A 19,784-nucleotide genomic window follows, 5' to 3' on the forward strand; every position below is an offset into this window, starting at 1 on the left:
TACCTATTTTGAGGAATAAATCAGAGGTGATGCTAAAAACAGACCCCTGTCCTGGCTGAGGAGGAAGAGAGTGTTTGTACCTGGTTCAGGAGGACGTGAGGGGATTCACGGAGCTGCTGTGCCAGAGCATGGCCTCGCTGGCTTCCTGGTGGGACTCTCGTGGGGTCTCGGCGAGATCTCCTCACCCAGACAGGTGCGATGCTCCATTCGGCTGGTTTTGCTTTTTTTTTTTTTTTTAATGCTCAGGTCCCGCTGTGCCCCGGGTTTTGGTGGTGAGCGGGCAGATCCCCAGGATTAAGCCTAGCCCGCCCAGGGCAGGTGCCTCCCTCAGCGCTGACGGCTTCTGGTCCGGAGGAGGAGGGGGAAGAGGAAGACGTGGCGCGTGTCCTGAGGCGCTGCCCGGGAGAGGCACGGCTCCCGCCCGGGATGAGCCCCCCCTCTCCCTGGCCGGGTCCCGGCTTTAATTAGCCATGGCCCCGAGCGGCTTTCCCCGGCCATCTGTAGCCCTGGTCACCAACCTAATCGCGGGGATAAGCTGCTTACGGAGCCCCAGCTGGAGCGGGCGCGGGGCGCGGGCGCTGAGGGGGCCGAGGCTGGTTATCGCCGCGAAGGACGTGCCGGCTCAGACGCGTGTGGTTAGTCCCCGGGGCCCAGCAGTGCAGCCGGTGCCTCTCGGAGTGGGTAAGTGGAGTAATGGGGGTTGCTGAGCGGGGCCTGGGCCGTGGGCGAGGGGCTTCTCGCTCCCACTACCGCATCCCGGGACACCGGCCGGTGCTTGGATGGCAGCACTGGGGAGGGAAGACCACCTGTATGTGCCTGTTGATCTCACAGGCGTCATGCGACAGCAGCGATGGTTTGTTTGGTTTGTAACGCTGAGCAGTGTTTAGGAAAAACCTGCTTTTAAGGCACTTGAAGTGTGATCTCGGAGTAAACACTAGCCCTTACGTGGAATATGAAATGGGTCAGCCTTGGTCTGCAGGGATGGGAAAATAAGCACTCTGTGCAGCGCATATGTGCTTATTATGGGTCTGGCGTTGTTACCATATTGCTGAAATGGCATTTGCTTGAAAGAGCTTGATTTACTTTTCATGAACTGTGCTATTTACTTCCTTTTGCTTGTAACAACAGAAATAACTTGATCATCTTAATTTTTATTTGCTTAATTGAATTTGTTTCAGGTTTTAATGCATTGGTGTGTTGCTGCAAAGTGTGTATATAGTAAGCATGCATTGAAAGTTTTAGTTGGAATCATAAAAACTAATATAAAATCCATTGGTCATGGATTTTGCAGTTCATAAAATGTGCAGTTTGCCTTGAGTATCTCTTTTGGCCTCAGAAGAAGTTCTAAGAAGATCTTCATAAAATCGTGTTGTGAGTGAGATTAACCCTACTGCTTAAAAGAGGTTATGTTAAAGTCCTGAGCATCAATTTCAGAAGGCACACAAACATGATTTTGAAAGGATGCTTTTTCTTCCAGATCTCAATGAGACTGAAATTAGGAATGGGTGAGGTGAAGGACACCACCTGAAATAACCATGGTGATGTGTTGAGAACCTGGTACCTAGCACAAAGAACTGAAATGGAGAGCTAAAAAAAAAATCACAAGTTATCAAAAAAAATAGATTATTATCAAGAAAATAGATTATGTCCAGATTATTGAGCATAAGGTAGTCCAGAGCCAGGTTTTGGGTGTTCACAGAGCAAAACAGCACTGATAAACACGGTGGGTTTATGTCGTTTTGCAATTTAAATCACCCTTTTGTGACACATTACTTGTCGATTGGGTATTTCTGGGATGCAAGGAGTGCACTGCATTTTGTGGTTATACTTCATGCAGTGATAGGCACTCTAAGGAAGGCAGCTGTGCTTTGTCTGTTCACTCTGTAGTTGCCAACTTCAACTTGTCTGGAAAAAATAATGGGATCTTTCCATTCACGGCACCCTCGGAGATATATGAAAGGCAGTAACAGCAGTTTCCAGGGATAATTGCAACACTGCCTGACTGTCTCCTGCTGCTTTAGGAACTGTGTTTGCTCCCCAGATTGTGGTGATTACTGAAGGAGTTTGCATGTGAGAGGGAAAAACGAGCTGTTACAAACGGAAAACAGCCTCAAATGCTCTCTTAGAAGAGAATGAGATAAACACAGCTTGGAAACAGAGTGCAATTTGACAGGAGGCTTTCTGGGATTAGAGTGTGTTTGAAAAAGACAATGGGCATTGATTTCATAGGCCGCTGCTGTCTCTTCTCAAATTGATCTGGGGGTTTTAAGATGATAGAGATGTGTGTGTCTTTATACAATACCATTTTCATTTTTTAAAAGAGGTGGAAAAGAATTGTGGTTAGAATGACAGTGATTGACAACTTGCTTTTAAAATCTGAGGGAATGGAAGCACAGTCCTCTCAAATTGCACTTACCTGTTAGCAGCAACTTAAGAATCCATTCTCAGCATGAGTGTTATATGTATAACCATCAGACTTAGTGGCTAGATTGCAAATTAGGTCTCCCAGCAATGCTGTAAATCTTCCAGATTAGGGGACAGTCTGGCTTCTCTGGATATGTAAACGTGGTTTCATCCTTTAGTGCAGACAAGAAGAAATAAGTCTGTGTAGCCTTGAACCTTTGCAGGGCTGTAGCATGTGAACAAATTTTCACTTGTAAAGCAGTTAAAGAGAATTTCAAGTCAAGGCCCTACCTTTCCCACAAGCCCTGAAGAAAATATGAATGTGGAGGAGATCTGAGTTGGATTTCCCGTAAGTGATGAGGGGTAAGCATTGTACTCCAGCTGGAATCATGTTGCTCTGACTTCTGTGAAAACTTTTTTTTTAGACCTGTTGTTGGTTGGTGTCATGTAGATCTGGATATAGAACATCCAGGAAAAGCTGCTACATACTACCTTGTCTTGGCAGCAGGATAATTCAGCCTTGCTAGCAACAAATTCTTTCTGAGGCTGCAGGTGTATAATGCTGGAAGTCTTTGTTTTCCAGGTTTTTTGTTGAGAACTGAATCAGTCCCTTTCAATCATTCCTGCTCTGCCAGATGTGATTGTCTGCTGAAAAACAGGAAGAGAATAGTGTCCATAACACTTTCAGGACTGAGGCTGGTGGATCAGAGACAAGAAATTCACAAGGGAGGTACCCAAAGGCTTTAGCAAACTAGGCGAGATAGGAAGTACACATGGTGTTTTGCTTATATTTCTTCTTCTTTTTCTTCAGAGCAAAGAAACATTCAGAAGAACATGAATTTCAGTCTGTATTTGGGCACTAGAAGTCGAGTAGACATTTCTCATCCCTGGCCTGAGGTTGCAGCATTCGGTGTAAGCCCAGAGACAGCAGCACAGGGCTAGCTGTGTACCACACCTCTGTCAGATGGGAAGAGACCCCTGTCTGAGACAGACTAATCTCTCCTGCCCTTCTCAGCTGTTCCTGGACACTGCCAGCCAGTTCTCCAGTTCCTGTTTGCTGCAGCAGAATAGTCTGTGCCCTAGGCTGCAGCAGCACAGGTCTAAGTGTGTGGCTCATAGAGTCCCCCATCTTGCTTTGTCAGTGCTCTCTGCTGTGAATCTCCCCCAGAGACCTTGCACCTTGAGGTTTGTGGTTTAGAAGGGAGAAGGAGTGAGAGTATTGACTTTCCTCAACAACACCATCAGGAAGCAAAGGCAGTTGGTAGCTGCTCCATACACACTGTTCACCTTCACTATTCAGAAAGAAGAAACAAGAATTGTGACTATCCAGTAGAAAACAAACAGCATCAGCTTTATGCTGCTTCTTGTATGGATCCTGTGAACCCTTTACTGGTCAATGCATGTTTGTCATCTCATGCTGCAGATTCCCCTCTTAGGCATGAATTAGTGGTGGGTCCTTCTTTAAGGCGCTCAAGTGAAAGTGTGAACACCTGTGATAGTTCAGCCCTGACCCTGGGGAATCTTGATCCATCTAGTTTGGAGTCTTTTCAGTCTCTTTTGCAATCCTCATGGATTTCTGCTAGCTTGTACTGTTCACTCCAGAGGCTTAAGCAAGAAAGTGCATTGATGGGGATACGGGGCTCCCTCCCTCTGGAGCCCGAGTCTTCTCCAGTCATTGGTCATTCAGGCTTTGCTCCTGATGATTTAGGTCCCAGTATCCTGACCATGGGAGAACAGCTAGCTGCAGTAAAAACCAGTGCTGATCAGGCAAGATTGAAATGGGGTGTCCCATTTGCTAAAGTTTGGAGCCTTAGTGCAGTGACAAGGGACTTCAGTCGTGCTGAGCCTCTCTCTGTCTCTCACAGATGTGGATACATTGGCTCAAACACATGGAGAACCAAAATTTCAGGTGGCATCCAACCACAAACCTTTGCTTCTGGAGTGGGCTCTGGCAGGCTAGTGGACACAGAAGCAGATTCCTCCTTCAGTTGTTCCCCTTTCTTCAGATGCCAGTCCCTCATAAAGCCGTCTCTGGAAACTGGCAGTCTTTATGTTCACAGAAAAAGTAATTCTCCCAGAAGGGTTATTAAAGGAGAAGAGACATCTAATGGGGCGTCTCCATGTGTTGAGTCTTGGAAGAAAGACCTTCCAGCCAGTCTCTATGCAGAGGGTCTGCAGGTGTTACTGGAGACAGATTTGGGAGGGGCTCAGATGAATGTCGGTTTAGGCATTTGTGGGACTCCTACGGAAGTGTGTGTGAGCATCGCTTCTCCTCCTGGAGATAAAGAGTTTAGACCAGGCCAGCAGCTTAGTGTTAAAACTGTAGAAGTCAACAACTCTTGTGTTAAGTGCAGCAAAGAGTCAGAAGAGGTGTGTGACTCCAGACCACAAGCAGCCAGAAGAACAGCTGCAGTGGGCAGCAGCCAGTCCAGTCCTTTGGGTATGCCGGCTGAAGAAGGTTTTAATGAACATTCTGATGTAGATTGTATGAACATAAGCAGAAAAGGAAGGAGAAACAAATACTCCTACCAAAGCAGCTGGAGGAATTTGGAAGCTGATGGCAATCTCGAGCAGTCTGAAGAATGTTCTGTAGAGAGGAATGCCAAAGAGCCACGGTGCTGTGAAGAAGGGAGCCAGACACAGAAAACTGTGCCCAGAGAGGTGAGGGTGTGCTCACTGTGAAGCATCCTTGTTCACAGGTATTACTTGTGCTTGTTTCTGCCACTTGCTAGAGGTGCAGAGTTGAGGTACAAGTGATGGGGATGCTTGTCCTATAGTTTTATCTTGTCACTGAATGGCCAGATCTCGTCTCTTACAGTCCTGCTTCAGCCCAGTGTATGCATCTTTCCATCTCACATGCTTCTTCCTAAAGACCAGCTTGTCAACTTGGTTGTTTTTGGGAATGTAAACACCTTTTTATATTCTCTGATCTGCATGCCAAGGGAAAGCATTAAACTGGTTTTTACTCTGTGCATTGTTGCAGGGCCCTGAGATTTCAGGCTTTTTGTGCTTTTTCATGACTGAAGTATGTAAGAATATTCACAGAGCAATGGTGTGGGAGCAGTATCCAAGGCATCTGACATAATACGCGGCCTTGAGGCAGCCCTGCTCCATCCAAAATGATGTGTGCCACAAAGACAAATTCTTCAATAGAGTGGAGCAGTGTGAATAATTGTGAACTACTGTCTTTTGTCTGTTTGCAGATCTCAAAGAACAGCTTCTGGTCATTGAAGGTGAATGAGCAAAGGTAAAAAGACTCTGTGTTTGAGTGTGCTGGTAGTTAACAGAGGAGCACTTCTGGAAAGTGGCTAAGGAGCCATGTCCCTGGGAACATTTGGGTTTAGGACTTAGCCTACATTAATCTGCCGTGGTTGGCAGAGGGGCTGCATCTGCTTTTTTTCAAGGGGTTGCCATTTAGAATGAAGCATGATCTAAAAAATAATTTCTGTATCTTTTCAATTCTATCTTCTAAATTCAGCCTTCGTTGTTGCTAGCAATGAAGAAGTGTTGGTACCATCAATGCTACTGTTCAGTACAGCAAATTCCAGTGTGCTCACTGCACAGATAGTGAAAATCAAGAGCTAGACTTATCTATGAGGTGGAATTCAAATTTGTGGATAAGATGTGAATGAGGTTGTTACCAGTTTAGCAATAGTGATTCCTTAATTTGGTGTGAGATTGCATGTTTTCCATTCTTTAGAGAGAATGATTTGAAATAACCTCTTTACAATGTGATGGCTGAACTCTGATTGCCACCTCCTGGCTGGTTTAACTTTCCTTTCTGTTAACTGGAACTCACCTCTGCTTTTTGTTTTTAAGTTTCCAGCACTTGTGTGACAGACAAATCCTAACAAGGTGTTTTCAAGCCTGGAGGAGACATATCCTTTCCAAGAGGGCAGCCAGGAAGCTTTACAGACACCAGCTGCTTCAGAAGGGCCTAGGTGCTCTGCAGTGGGCTGTGCACCAGAGGAGGACACAATTGGAGGTGGGCCAGCAGAGACATGCTTCAAGTCTGCTAGCTGCCAGCTTCCAGAGGGTGAGCACTGGCTAGGGTCAGTGGTGCCATGAGCTTTCTGCTGTGCACTCAGAGAAGGCACAAATCCTGTTTGGATAGGGAGGAGGAAGGGGTACCCTGTGTGAAATTCAGTGATGTAGACCCTGGTACCCATACTCTGTCTGCAGGTTGTTCTAATAGTGTGGTTTCTTCTTCAGTGGAAGGAAGCTGTGGCAAAACAAAGCAAGAAGGAAGCTCTGCAGCCTGAGCCTTACTCCTGTACCCAAAGTTCATCAGCAGGGATTTTTGGACTAGGAAGATCAGCAACTATGACAACCTCAGCTCGGCATCAGCTTACAACAGGATACTCAAAGGAAGCGGAGCAGGCTCGTAGGTAAGCATAGAGTGTTCTCTTTCTGTTATCTTGGACGAGGGGAGGTTCACAAACACAGGGAAATCTTTTTTCAAATGATAGCAGACTTGTTTCCATGTCCTTGGATGCGTTGCTGTGGATGAACACTGCAAGAATTAATAGTTTAGTGTTAAAAACCAAACAATCCTATTTCAGAGCTTCTGTGCACCAGTGTTTGCAGTCTGATTTGAGTGTCTGACAGAAATACTCCTGTACTAATTCTTGGCTTCAGCTATCACCTGCATATGTGATACTGGTGTAAATGAGGTTGGAATGAGGCAATATTGCAGTCTCTAGTAGTAGTTTGACAGTAGAGGTGTCAAAAGCCTTTTGTTGAGCCTTCTGATTCTGAAGGCAGAAGAACAAGTTGAGACAAAAAGAGAGAGGAAAGCCCTGGATTCTGTTCTGAGTGCCTCTTGGGACAGCTGGATGTGAGGCATGCTTGTGGCTCTTTCAGGATGGAGGGAGAACTGTGGACACAGCTTCGTCATAGGCAGAGAGGAGAGGAGTTCTGCTGGAGAGCTGAAGCAATCAGAGACATCAGACGGCTGGCTGGTAAGCACACATTCCATAGCCTTGGAACAGCTTGGAGATAATTGCTGTTTCATCAGTTTTTTTGGTTTGTGTCTAGTTGTTTTGAGCTCTTTCAGAACGTGATCGTGCAAGTAGCTGGGCTAGTATCTGTGATGGTGAGAGGATGGCCACTCACCATGTCATACACCTTTTGCCTTATTCCTTGTATGAATTAAGCTGCAGCATGTGTTGCTCCAGCAACGTGAGCTGCCTTCCTTAAGTGTCCTTTCTCTGGCAGCTTGGAGTTAAGCTAGGGAATGTTTGCTGTGTGACACTAAGTTGTTGAAGTTCTATTATTTCTCTTCCTGTCAATCTCTTCCTGCCCTGCGACACAGTAGCTTTCAGACTGTGGTGCCTGCAGAAGGAGCTGCTGAGCAAAGAGGAAGCCAGGCTTTTGGAAGCCCGTGCTCTGCTAGAAAAGAAGAAGCTACAAAACATTTTCTGGCTGTGGCATTCCCAAAGCTTGGAAATGAAACAGATTCTAACACTGACAACTCAAATCCAAAGACACTTGGTCTCCCGGTGAGTTGATGAGGTCTGTTTCTCATGTGAAAAATATGTTCGCTGTGAACAAAGAATAACAGAGCCAACCCAGACAGTAATAGTTGTTCCGTCTTAAAGCCATCTATCCTTTTGTTTTAAGAATTAGTAAAGATTAAAGTAGGGGTAGAAACATGAAAAGGAACTCCTGTGGCCAGAGATGTTACGACTTGCCTCCTGTGCACTGCCAAAAATTTCTTGTCCTGACTTCTGATGTCCTGAAAGGCCAAACCCGAGACCAGTCACTGTGCTGCTGTGCTCTAAGCATGACAGTGGCTTGTTACTGAAATAAAGGAACAGAAGCTCAGGGGACAGCTTCTGTCTGTCTTTCCTGAACTAAACCCAGCCTCAGGAAGACACATAAGCTTGTAGAAGTGTTTTTCAGCATTTTCTTTTTATATTCTCAGGTGCTTCAGTACATGGAAGGAGACTGTTGAGCAGAAGGCACTTGACAGGAGCAACCTGGCTTATCTCAGAGCAGCATCACTGAGGAAGCACTTCCAGCAGTGGGTTGTGATGCTGCAGACCAGAGGAGGTGATAAGCAGGCAGTGGTGAACCTCTTCCTCCTACAATGGAGGCGGCATTATGGTGAGCAGCTTGGGGTTTGTGCAGAATCTAAACTTTGGAGGTGCTTAGGCTCCTTCTTCTCTTCTTCTACACTGAAAACAGCCTGAAAACAGAGGGGCTCAGATGATACAGGATATGAACAAACCAGAGTGGGCTAGTTCTGGGCATGTCAGTGAAGCTAAAGGTAGATTTGTTGCTCTGCTTCATAAACCAAACAGAAACTCTTAAACCTTGCTGAAAAGAAGCAGTTTGAGGGTTGGAATGGGCTGAGTTGGAATGCCTGGAGACAAACGATCTCTTGTTCCTTTATGTAACTGGTTCAGGAGCAGTTATAAGCTCAGTAGCTGACAAGACTGTGACAAAGAGGCATGAAGATCAGACATCATGGACTGGAGAGAGACAGTTTCTGGAGAAAACAGTCTACTCTTTTGATGACTTCCGCCAAAAACTGAAGCTGCAGAGAGTGTATCTGCTGTGGAAAACAAGGCTGTGTGAGCATCACAAAGCTGAGTGAGTGCAGAAGAGCCAGTCACTGGAGCCCTGGCCCCATTAGTAGTGTCCACTTGACTTTCTGAACCTTTTGCAAGAACCGCTTTTACCCCATCTATTGTCCATCATGTCTGTGCTAGTCACCCCCTCTGGTGTTCTTCTTCTGTCACTTTACTGTCTCAGTATCTTCTGTCTCAGTTCTTTCTCTCAGACTTTGGAGCAGTGTAAACTCAGAAAAACTCTGAAATTATGGCACCAAAAGTATCTCATGCTGAAGACAATTGAACAATGTTCTGAGCAGTTGCATAGATCTGTCTATGAGGAACCTCTTGCCATGCTGTCTTCTGAGGACCTCTCAACATCATCTGGCTTTGGCAGCAGTGCACCAGCTACTCTGACCTCTCAAAGCTCACTGGAAAAGGTGAGAAAATCTTGATACACCCAGACTGCTCTGAGATATTAAATTGCTGGGATTTTTCAGGGGAAAATTTCTGCTTCAACATGATACTGTCATCAGCAAACTGTGCTTTAAACTTAGTGCTGAAGAGCACTGAATCTGTGGGGTCCTGAAGCTGAAATGTAATCTGAAAGTGTAAAGTCAATGCTCTCTGTGCCTTTTCTGGTTCATCAGTTAGAGATGTGGGAAGGTGCTGAGCTAGTGAGGTTCCCTTGTACACTTGCTTCTGTTTGTGGCTGCAAGGTGGAAGGGATGAGATATAAAGAGCTTCCTCACTGAGACAGTGCATATGCCCATTTCCCCTTCTCTCAGTATAGAAATACATGTATTTCTGCATTCAATATGGAAATTAGTAGTATAGAAATAACTTTCCCATCACTTATATGTTCGCACTCTAGAGGTGTCCTTGCTAGCCTGCAGTTCCTTTGGATGCATTCTGGATTTGCCTGAATCCTTGATGAAAAAGGGCGTAAATTGCATGGTCCAAACTGTTAGCTGAGTGCTTGCACTGTGAGAACACTCACCTCACAGCGTGTTCCTCCCTTCATACCTGCAGGAATGCAGTCTTAGTGACAGCAGCCAGCACAGCTTCTCCTCCCTTCTGACTGCTGAGGACGTCACACACATGTTGTGTCACAGTTCTTTCCTGCAATTCCACCAGTGCACAGAGCTGCCAGCTGAGCTGGGTGGGGAGCTGTGCTTGCAGACCTCCTTCCCTGGATCTGGGTGAGTTGGAGACTGGTTTTTTGGGATGCTGGTAGGAGCGACCCCTTGTTTGGACTGTCTGAATCCCTTGCCTCTGGATAATCCCTCATGTCATTTCACACCATCCTTCCAGGAGACTTTATCTTCTTCTTTCTTTCCCTCCTCACCCGACGCTTTCGTCTTGCAGAAGAAATTGGTTTGTGGGGAATCAGTTCCAGTCTTTGGTGTTGCAGAGTCCAGATAATAATTCCCAGCCTCTCACCAGTTACTCTGCATGGGAAGAGGTGAGGCTCGAAAGTGTTGTGTAAAATGTAAATATACAAGTGTTTTCTGCATAGCCAAGTTTAGCAAAGAGCCTTTGGGTTTCCATATCAGCATATGGAAGGTCTCACTGCTGTTTTGTCTTTTTTGTTCTCTCTCAGACAGAAGAGTTGGGAGATTGAAACTTTTCTCAGGGTAACTCTTCCCTACCATTTGTCATCTGAGTGGAAGTGGGGCAGGTGTCAAGGATTTAAAAGGGATGTGTTAGAGCCTCATGTCTGGGTGTTCATGTGGGGTTTGTGGGTTAGCAACAGAGCCGAGCAATCACAGAAGTCCCAGTGGCAAGGAGAGGCAGCTGAGCTGTGTGGAGTAACTGTGATATAACAGCAGTTCAAGGCCCTTTTTGGCCTTTCTGGATTACAGGGCTGCAGTTCTGACAAGAAGGTGAGGAGTTGTTGGCAGCAAGAAGAGAAATACTGCCTGCAAAGGTGCTTCATTGTCTGGTCAGCTCGAACTCGACATCATGTAAAGGCCCAGCAGTACTGCAGGCACATTCGGCTGTCTCGGTAGGGATTGTGCTTTCCATAAGTTTCCTAAAGCTCTCTGTTTCGAAAGCTTTACACTTGCTTTAATAAAAAAAAGGAAAAAATTCTTCCTCTAGCTATCTTTTTGTGTCTTCAGTGGGAGTTTTGCAGCCCATTATTTTGGGGTTTTTCCAGCTTCAAAATGACTATGTCAGAACACAGTAATTTCTGGTTTGATGGGATGCCTCACAAATTAGAGCAAGCCCAGCTCTGCTGATAACAAGTCCTGGTAACTTCCTGTCCACTGAACTGGCCTTGCTCTCTACTGATTCCAAAGATGAAGAGCACAACAGCCTTGGCACAGCCAGGACAGAACACCTTACTCCCAACAGCTTGTCCTGTCCATCATTTCTCCTGACATTTAAAAGGGAAAGGATGTTAACAGATCAGATGTGTTTCCAAAACTCCCTCGCGTATATGTTTGTTGTTAAATTTTCCGCTACCAGGGTGTGTATCTCTGTGAGTTGTTCCTACAGTCAGTGCAGTGACCTTTGTCCTTCTCAGAGCCTTTCTCAGCTGGCACCACTGGGTCATGGAAAATAAGAACCAAAAAGCAGCAGCAGCCCTAAAACATGGAGTTCATTGTTTGCAGATGGCTTTCAGCCTGTGGAAAAGGAGACTGGCCCAGAAAGTGGAAGTTGACCAGAGATTCAGGTGTCATGTTCACCAGATGACTGCTGATGCTCTGTGGCGTTGGCATTCTTGCTGGCAAAGTGAGTTACCCCATCCCACTGCATCGCTTGTGTCTGTAGAAGAGGGAAGCTCTGGGAATGGTTGGGATGAAGAAAGTCACACTTTTGGCTGTGATTATATGCAGTGCTCTTCTGGAAAGGCACATAACTACTCCAGGAGTCAGTAGGTGCATGTGTGACTGCATTCTTCTGGCTATCAGCAGGACCCATGCCCTACTGTTTTGTAGTGCTTTATATTAGGGAAGATGCTCCTTTGGCACTTCTCTCTGCACTACCAAAAGAGTGTTCAAGCAGTGTATTTTAGCAGCTGGGGAGTTAAATGGAGTTCCATACAGCATTCCAAGTTTGAACACTTCTCCTCAGACCAAGCAGTCAGGTTTTGCTTCAGCGGAAACAGGGTGTATCTTTTGGGGTGGCTTAAACTTAGTCCTGATCCCTCAAGGAATTCCATATGCTCTTAAGTACTTAGGCTGTGCCAGGGAAGAAAAACTCCCAATTTTTAATGGAAAACTGCCTTGCAGATAAGAGTGGAAGTGATCTGTGATCTCTTGCAGGGAAAATTTCAAAGAAGGTCTGACTGCCTTGCAGGCAAAAAACTACAAGGTGAATTGAAAAGTCTCTTTAGCTGGTAAAGAGAGGACAGGGAATCTTAGCAAGTTTGGTCCCATTTGGTGTTTGCAGGAGATGTATTCTTTGCTCTTGTCTGGACTCTGCAATGGAGACAGTCATTGGGCTGAGCTCAGGAAGGTGTGTTCTCTCCCAGGGAAGCGTGTTCTGAGAGAACTGCAGCGGCGATGGGCTCGGCACAGCTGCCAGGAGAAGAAGAGGCTGGTCCTGCAGACATGGTATTACCAAACAAGGAAGCAGAGATATGCTGTTTTATTCTGGGAACGTTTTCTCCTGCACAGGTTTGTTTCTTGCTCTCAAAGCATTGCTAAAGGAAGCTCTGCTTGAAGAACAATTTACGTAGTAGTATCCACTGTATTCAGAGCAGAGCTTGGGTTTGAAAGTGTGCATAGCTGATATGTAAATGGAGCTTCTGTAGGAGCGCTTCTCTGAGGATGTGTCTATTTTAAGGGATCTCTTACTTATAGCCTCACACCCCACCTCATTTTTGTCTTTCAAAAATTCTTTTCTTTCCAGAACTTGTATTCAGTCTTAGTTGTGCAGGGTGGTATTTGTACACTAAGTGAGGGAGAGATGCAAACAAATTTGTGTAGTTTAAAAGTTGAAAGCCTCATTTCACTTAGTATTTGCTGGAAGGAATAGTGGGCAGAGGTCTTACAGAGATCTGATGTTTACGAATCTGAGTCTCTTAGGATTCTGGACGCAGTGTGTTGATTTTATTTAATGTGAAAAATTGAGTTCAGTTTGTTCCTGCGGCAAAGCAGTATAAAGCTTATGAAGGGAGAACCATGATATTCAACTCATCTTGGTGTTATTACAGTATAGGTGAAGCTGTAGTCTGTCTTTGAATCTTATGTTGCAGATCCTGAAAACACAAGAATTAATTGTGTTCAGTGGCTTTCTCATTGAAAACAGTTTTGTTTGTGGTTTATGTTGTATGAGACCAGTGCCTGCCTGAAGTGCAGAGAAGTGTCCAGCTGTAGTGAACCAGGATTGTTGAGGTGTTTCTTTGAAATAATTCAGGAGGATAAGAATGAATAAGATTATTTATGCCAAGGGTTCATTTGAGGCATGAGAAGTGCAGGTTTGGCCCTAGCAGGTTTTCTTTGGAACTGCAGGTTCAGACTGAGAGGACACAAAGATCTGCAGAGGAAAGAGCAACTAAAAACCCATTAAAACTTTGGTGGCTGTGATGTTTAAACTCTGCACTTATGCCACCCAATTGCATTTTCCTCTGCAAATCCATCTGTGTGGCTCCCTCGTGGGAATTGTATTTGGGAGAAGCCCATAATGTTGCTCCTTGCTGTTGAGTCTGTCTCCCCATTAATCTTCCTTCTGAGTCTCCTTTGATGAGAGAGTGCTTCTAATTTCTCACCTGTATATGGTACAGGCCCTGTCTCTTCTGAGGGGGGCATTTTTCATGCTAGGATAACCTGCAATAGCTTCTCTTGATCTTCCAAAAAGCCTGCCAGGCACAGGATATTTACACCTCTGCCTTATGCTGCAGTGGGGTGATTTGCATAATGAAGGTCCAAATGGAACAAGGAACCAAAAGGATAAGCCAGGAGTTAAAAGCAGATTGGATTCTCTGGTTGCAGAGGAAGACTGGCTTCTGGTGCATCAGCCTGCAAGATACAGAGGGATTATTGTGGGTGCAGATTTACAGTGCTGGTAATAGTAACTCCTGAAGTTGTTGATTTTTTGGAATAAAATTGTCTCCATAAAGATTCTAGTTGTACATCCCACATACATAGGGCCTTACAGGGCCTTAGTTTGTGACAGCCAAGAAACAAAATCTGAATCTTGACAACAAGCTGCTGTCATAAATGCTGCAAGCAGACTTAAGGCATCTGCTGGGTTCTATGCTGAAGGAGATTTTAGCAGTTTTGTTTTCAACCCATAATGAAAAAGCCTTCATCAAACACCATCTTTCAGGTCAGCTGCTAGCACAGAAATAGATTGAAGACTGACTAATTAAATTCTGGGTTTTGTTTGGTTTTTTTTTTGAGGGATCCAGTATGTGTAGTAGCAAGGCAGGCTAGGAAAAGCATTTGTTTTGTAGGCAAAGGAAAAGCACAGTGTAAGATTGGATTCAGTTTGCAGACGCCTTTGAAGAGGAGGAAGTGCTAAAATGGCCAGAGGGAAGCAGACATTCTCTTGGGGTTTGAGTAGGTGTGAGGTAGCAGTGCTGGGAACCTAAAGTAAAATGATGGCAGGTTTTCAGCAGAAAGACACTGTAGTTGAAGAGTCTGAACTTGCACCTCCCAAAGATAAGGCACTGGAAAAATAAGTGGCATAGGGAACAATGCATAAATCTTCATTGCAGAAGGAATAATAGGAACAGGCATTTTTCTTGTTGAATGCTCTTTGGCTTGCTTTGATCATTTATGTGGGACACTGCGGGGCAGGGGAGAAGGTGGAATTTGGTCTGACATGGAATTGTGACTTTAGGCATCTGTGTCTTTTCTGTGCTTTTAACTGCTTTTCAGGTGCCTTGTCACTTGGGCCCAGGTCACTGCATGTAGACTGAGGCAGCATGAAGCTCTCTCTTATTTTAAAAGAGTCAGAGAGCACCGTCTCCTTGTTGTGAGCTTTACTAAGTGGAGGGACAAACTCTTGAGAGCTGAAAAACGGGTGCCAGGAGGGAGAAACCACAAGTGGCAGGAGCCCTCTCCAGGTAAAGCCTGTCACCGCTGGCGAGTGGCTGCAAGAGGACAGCAAGCCCTGCGCCTGGGATCTGTGACTACTGTCAAACAAGTAAGAGAAGATAAAGTTCCCTATGAGACAGTTACTATTAACTGTCTGTTCCCTCATGAAGACTCAGTGAGTCATGAGGCACTGAGATAGTGTGACAAGGCTTGTATAAAAACCCGTTCTGATTTGTGGTGACTGCTTAGTCCCTGCTGTGAACTTCTTCACAGACTGCGCACACAACTTCATCACCATAATCTGGCACTGATTGCAGCAACCATATGGAGTACAGCAATAAGGAAGGGAGACATTTTGACCAGAGAGATGAGAGCACTCCTTCCTCTCTGCTCTAAGATGAGATGGGATAATCACTGTCCCTGCAGAGCAGAGTGAGCTGTCAGAGTTGCAGCTTTTTTCAAAAGACTCACAGCTAGCAAACTACAAAGAGGTCGATTGATTTGGAAGGGCTGAGTCAGTCCTGCTGGGATCTCATCTGTGCAGTTTCCAGCCTGGGGTCTAGCACATTAAGCTACCTGCAGAGTTGTGAGCCTGTCTCTCTAAGACTGGTTTGTGTGAGTGCTGTGTGCATTGTGTTTACTCTTGGCTGCAGCTGTGTTATTTCTGTTTGCAGGCGTGCAACTACTGGACCAGAGCAGCTGCCTTTTCCCAATGCTTACGGCAGTGCAATACCCTCATAGGTTTTAGGAAAAGCAGGAAGATGTCTCTCTCTCGGTCCACGAGTAAGATGATTTTCCCTCCTCTCTTCCTTTCACAGGGCCATGTGGGGAGTGTGAGTGAGGAGGGAAGGGGATTAGTGTTTACCAGCTAAATGACTGGGATTCCTCTGTGGACTAGGAGCTCATGGCAATCAAACTCAGTGGGTTTCTTCTGTGTTCAGGAGTCAAAGGACTAAGGCCTCATGGCAGCTTTGATCTCTCCCTCTCTAGCTCCAAGGCTAGCTCCTGTCCTCTTTTGTTTCTTAGAAAGCAGAAGAGGCAGAGAAGATTCAGCACCAACTGGACTTTTTCCCAGTACCATTCAGCGCTGGCTGGTGATCTACAGGAACCAAAACAGGGCTGAAAGGCTGCTGGAGAGACGTGATGTGGTAGGACCCTCTCGTGCACATGCAAGGATCCAGGAGAACACAGCAGAGGTGGACTTGGAGGAGTGGGATAAGAAGTGGCTTGGGTAAGTGGAGTGGAGGGCTCTGGGCTTCCTCTTGCTGATACCATCAGGGAAGGGCTCCATTGTATGACTGGTAAAGCTTATTTGCCTCCTTTGCCTGCAGGAGGAAATACCTGAGGTGGTGGCATCACACAGTGGTACTGCACCAATGCCAGCATGACAGGAGACTGCTCTGTCTGGCAAGGGGATGGCATCAGTGGAGGGAAGCTAGCAGGGTGGTGATACTGGCTCAGGTGTTGGTGAGTGTCTGGTGCCACTGGGGTGGCAGTGATGGGTGTTACTGGGCAAGCCTGCTCTGCCTGTAGCCTCACATACATCCTGGGAGATGAGACCTGGTGTTGCTGCCTGCTCTGAGTTTCCCCTCCCAAAGACACTTGCTTCTGCCACGTGCTCTGAGCTCCTTTGTTCTAAGCAGGGGCAAAACCAAACGTAACTCAAACTCTTTAGCAGTGTCTGATTGGCCGGTCACCCCGGGTCCGCCCCCAGTCCTCCCCTGTCCCCTTCTCCTAATAAAAGAGATGATCGAGGAAGACCCCGCCCTCTCTTGGCTCAGCTATCTTCCTGTGAACGTCTCTTGTTGTCTGCTTCTTTTGAAAGCTTCTAACTGTGGGAAATTGAGCGAGTAGAGAGCTATATTTCTCCCTCTTTGCTTCTGCTGATGGTATTTGCTTTGCAGCTGATACAGGTACTGATTTTAGAGCTACTAAAGTGCTAGATTGCCCGTGCTACCTCTCTAGGCTGCTCGAGGCTTTCTAAGGCATTAAACCACTAGCCTAGCCAGTAAAAAGCTGAAAGATACCATCCACATTTGGCGCCCAACGTGCTCTCTCTGAGCCCCGGTTCTGAGAGACTTTTAGAGTGTCCGGCAGCTGTGTCTGCTGGAGTTAGCTCTGCACGTCCTGCTGTGCCAGCTCTGTGTTCCGAGCTGTTACTTTTTGTGTAACATCGAGCCCAGAGCCTCAGCCTGTACCCTCCCCCACACCACGTGGCGAGGGAACGGCTGGAAAGCAGAAGACCCTTCTTGCATGTTTTTTTTCTCCGGACCTGCTTTCCTGTGGTAAATCCAGAATTCTGGTGAGTATTTCCCTGCTGGTTTAGGGGCTCCTGTCTTAAGCTGGTGCCAGTGCAATCTTTCTTTTCTCTCCTTTTTAACGATTTGGGGCTGAGGGTTTGTGGTGTTGCTTTCATAATGGGATCTGACGTTTCTGCACACCATAGAGAAATATACCACCAAGTTCAAAGCTACCTTTCTTGTACTGGGCATGAATACCCTAAAAATCCAGTTCAATCTTTTGTACGATGGCTTTTTCAGTACTTTCCTAATCTGACCTCCGAGGACATAAGATCTCCTGAATTTCGGGATAAGGTGGGGAGAAAACTCTCCTCTCCTAGGCGTGCAGGAGACGAAAGTTTCTGGTGCCACTGGGGTGGCAGTGATGGGTGTTACTGGGCAAGCCTGCTTCGCCTGTAGCCTCACATACATCCTGGGAGATGAGACCTTGGGGTTTCATAAGTACCAGTGTGCACCAGAAATCCTGGTTTGCTGCTGTGGCTAGTTTTTTCATTGTTCTTCCTAAATGCCAGCTTGACAGACTGGCATATCCACAGACTTAGTTGTGCTTTGCCCTTACAGATGGGAAGCTGGAACAGGATTTGTCTAGATTGTCTGTAGACTGTGCAAAAGGTTCACAGGAATTACTATTATCTTTGTCCTCATCTGTGTTCTTGGTACATCCCACTGGTGTCCACAGTTTACCAAGAGCTGTCATTTGGCTTCCCCTTCTGCTTACACCCATATTCTGCCTGGTTCCTGGGCATTAGCTGTGTGAGATGTGCTCTAGCCCAGGTAACAAGATGATGCCTGTATAATGTGGGCATCTCCATAGTCACTGAGGAGCTGTGCTGGAGCACAATGGGACATTGTTCTCTCCCCAGGGTACTGGGACTTAATTAGCCACACTATCTGCAAGAGACAGTAGTTCAGCAAGAGCTCTGTTATTAGTCAGCTCTGTTTGTTACCAATGCAAAGTCATTTAAGAGGGACCCAGGAAAGCAACTGGAACAAGGTGGGACTGGAGGGAAGGTGAGGTAATTTGCCTGTCAGAGCCCAATTAATCTGTGCGCTGCCTCTTTTCCGGGCAGGACCAGGAGCAGCTGATAGAAAAGGCCTGGAGGGTGTGGAGACGGAGATATTTGCAAAGCTGCGTGGTGCAGAAACTTTTGGAGGAGGAAGCCAAGAGCCTCCTGTCTCAGGTAAGCATTTATGACTGCTTCAATTCAGTGGACCTCAGTGGTACAAAAAGCACCCCAGATGGACAACTGGTGTTCCCTGTATCTCTCTCCCTGCACAATGCACTTGCTTAGGGAGAATTAGGGAGAAGTTGAATACATCAAGGAATGGGACTTGCCAGTAAAAAAGGAAAAAAGCTTCCAGCTTTACATGGGTTCATCTATGGGTGTTTTTCAAAGCTTTGTGTCAGGAGTCAGTTCCCCTGACACGTGCCCCCTTCCCTGCTGTTATTAGTGATGTTAATCCTCTAATCCCCTGCCTCTTGAGACCCCACTCAGGGAAGAAACAGGCTCCACACTGGTGCAGGAGGACTGTGCTGATTTGCACCCAGGGGCAAGCAAATCACTATGAATTTCAGCGAGCAAAGCCTAGAACTCATATCCAGTGTGCTCCTCTGCCTGGCTCTGTAAGGGTCATGCAGGATTAGGTCCTCCTTTAAGGAGACAGGAGCAGGTACTGAAAATAGAGGGCAGAGGAAGCATTGGTCTTTCTTTTCTCACATTGATTTGTACTCTGCATGCCCCATACTGGCTCCAGGAAAGACAGGGAGGGGTTTTGAGTGAAGGGTTAGGGAGCTGGCAGAGCCCTTGCTAGAAGGAAAGCTGTATGTTTACGGGTTCTGTGAGAATGGCTGCAGCCCCCCAAGGGCAACTCAAGTGTTTGATTTGTCCACTTTCTTCTTTCAGGCCTTTGGAAGGTGGCAGCAGCTCACAGCATTCCAGTGCAAGGACAAAGGATCCTGCTGACTGGAGTAGGCCTGCCTGCAGCTGCTGCTCATTTAAGGACATGTGGAGGATACGGCTCCTGTCACAACAAAGAGCTGGTCCTGGGCCATCAAGAAAGAGAACACTCTGCTCTTATGACAAAAACAGTGCTGCAGGCCAGAAGGATGACAGCCAAAGAACAACCAGGAAGAGATGGTACCTAGTGAAAGGTCCTCTTTAAAGGACTTGTATCCTACCTCCGTAGCAGCACAAATGGAGAAGTTACTCCCAGTTGTTGTGAGGTTGCATTCTCTTCTCCTCTGGACCCTGCTTTTGCTGGAGTTCTGATTAAAGGTCAAAAAAACACCTTATAGGCTTTCCTTTTACTCAGTGTTTTTTCCCTGGACAGGAGCTTGGTGTCAAGGGGGGAGTATGCAAATAGAGTCTTAGAGATGAGCAGGAGTTTATGGGTGCTAGGTCCTGTTGATTCCAAAGTCTGGATTGGGTAGGTGCAAACACAGGTCTTTAGTTTTAGATTTGGCTTTTACCCTGGGGGAGCAGATTTCCACATGGCTCCCACCTCCTCCCCCTGTCTAGGTCTATCAGCTC

General features: G+C 46.3%; 1 protein-coding gene across 1 annotated transcript; it reads left to right on the top strand.

The window, feature by feature from the left end:
• Positions 1 to 583: 583 nt before the first annotated feature.
• CUNH1orf167 (chromosome unknown C1orf167 homolog) lies at positions 584 to 19,546 on the top strand. Its single transcript, XM_042051415.1, has 20 exons — positions 584 to 681; positions 5,607 to 5,650; positions 6,223 to 6,439; positions 6,616 to 6,791; positions 7,267 to 7,364; positions 7,718 to 7,904; positions 8,330 to 8,511; positions 8,814 to 9,000; positions 9,178 to 9,400; positions 9,993 to 10,162; positions 10,275 to 10,425; positions 10,826 to 10,968; positions 11,491 to 11,699; positions 12,442 to 12,586; positions 14,795 to 15,062; positions 15,628 to 15,736; positions 15,980 to 16,184; positions 16,285 to 16,420; positions 18,324 to 18,434; positions 19,158 to 19,546. Exons 4-20 carry the CDS (start codon positions 6,727 to 6,729, stop codon positions 19,215 to 19,217), a joined length of 2,649 nt encoding a protein of 882 aa, XP_041907349.1. The 5' UTR covers positions 584 to 681; positions 5,607 to 5,650; positions 6,223 to 6,439; positions 6,616 to 6,726; the 3' UTR covers positions 19,218 to 19,546.
• Positions 19,547 to 19,784: the final 238 nt, after the last annotated feature.

This window comes from Corvus kubaryi, unplaced genomic scaffold (genome assembly GCF_017639235.1).
Source record: "Corvus kubaryi isolate FWS band 111438036 unplaced genomic scaffold, C.kubaryi_AGA036_p1.0 75, whole genome shotgun sequence".
NCBI classification, from domain to species: Eukaryota; Metazoa; Chordata; class Aves; order Passeriformes; family Corvidae; genus Corvus; species Corvus kubaryi.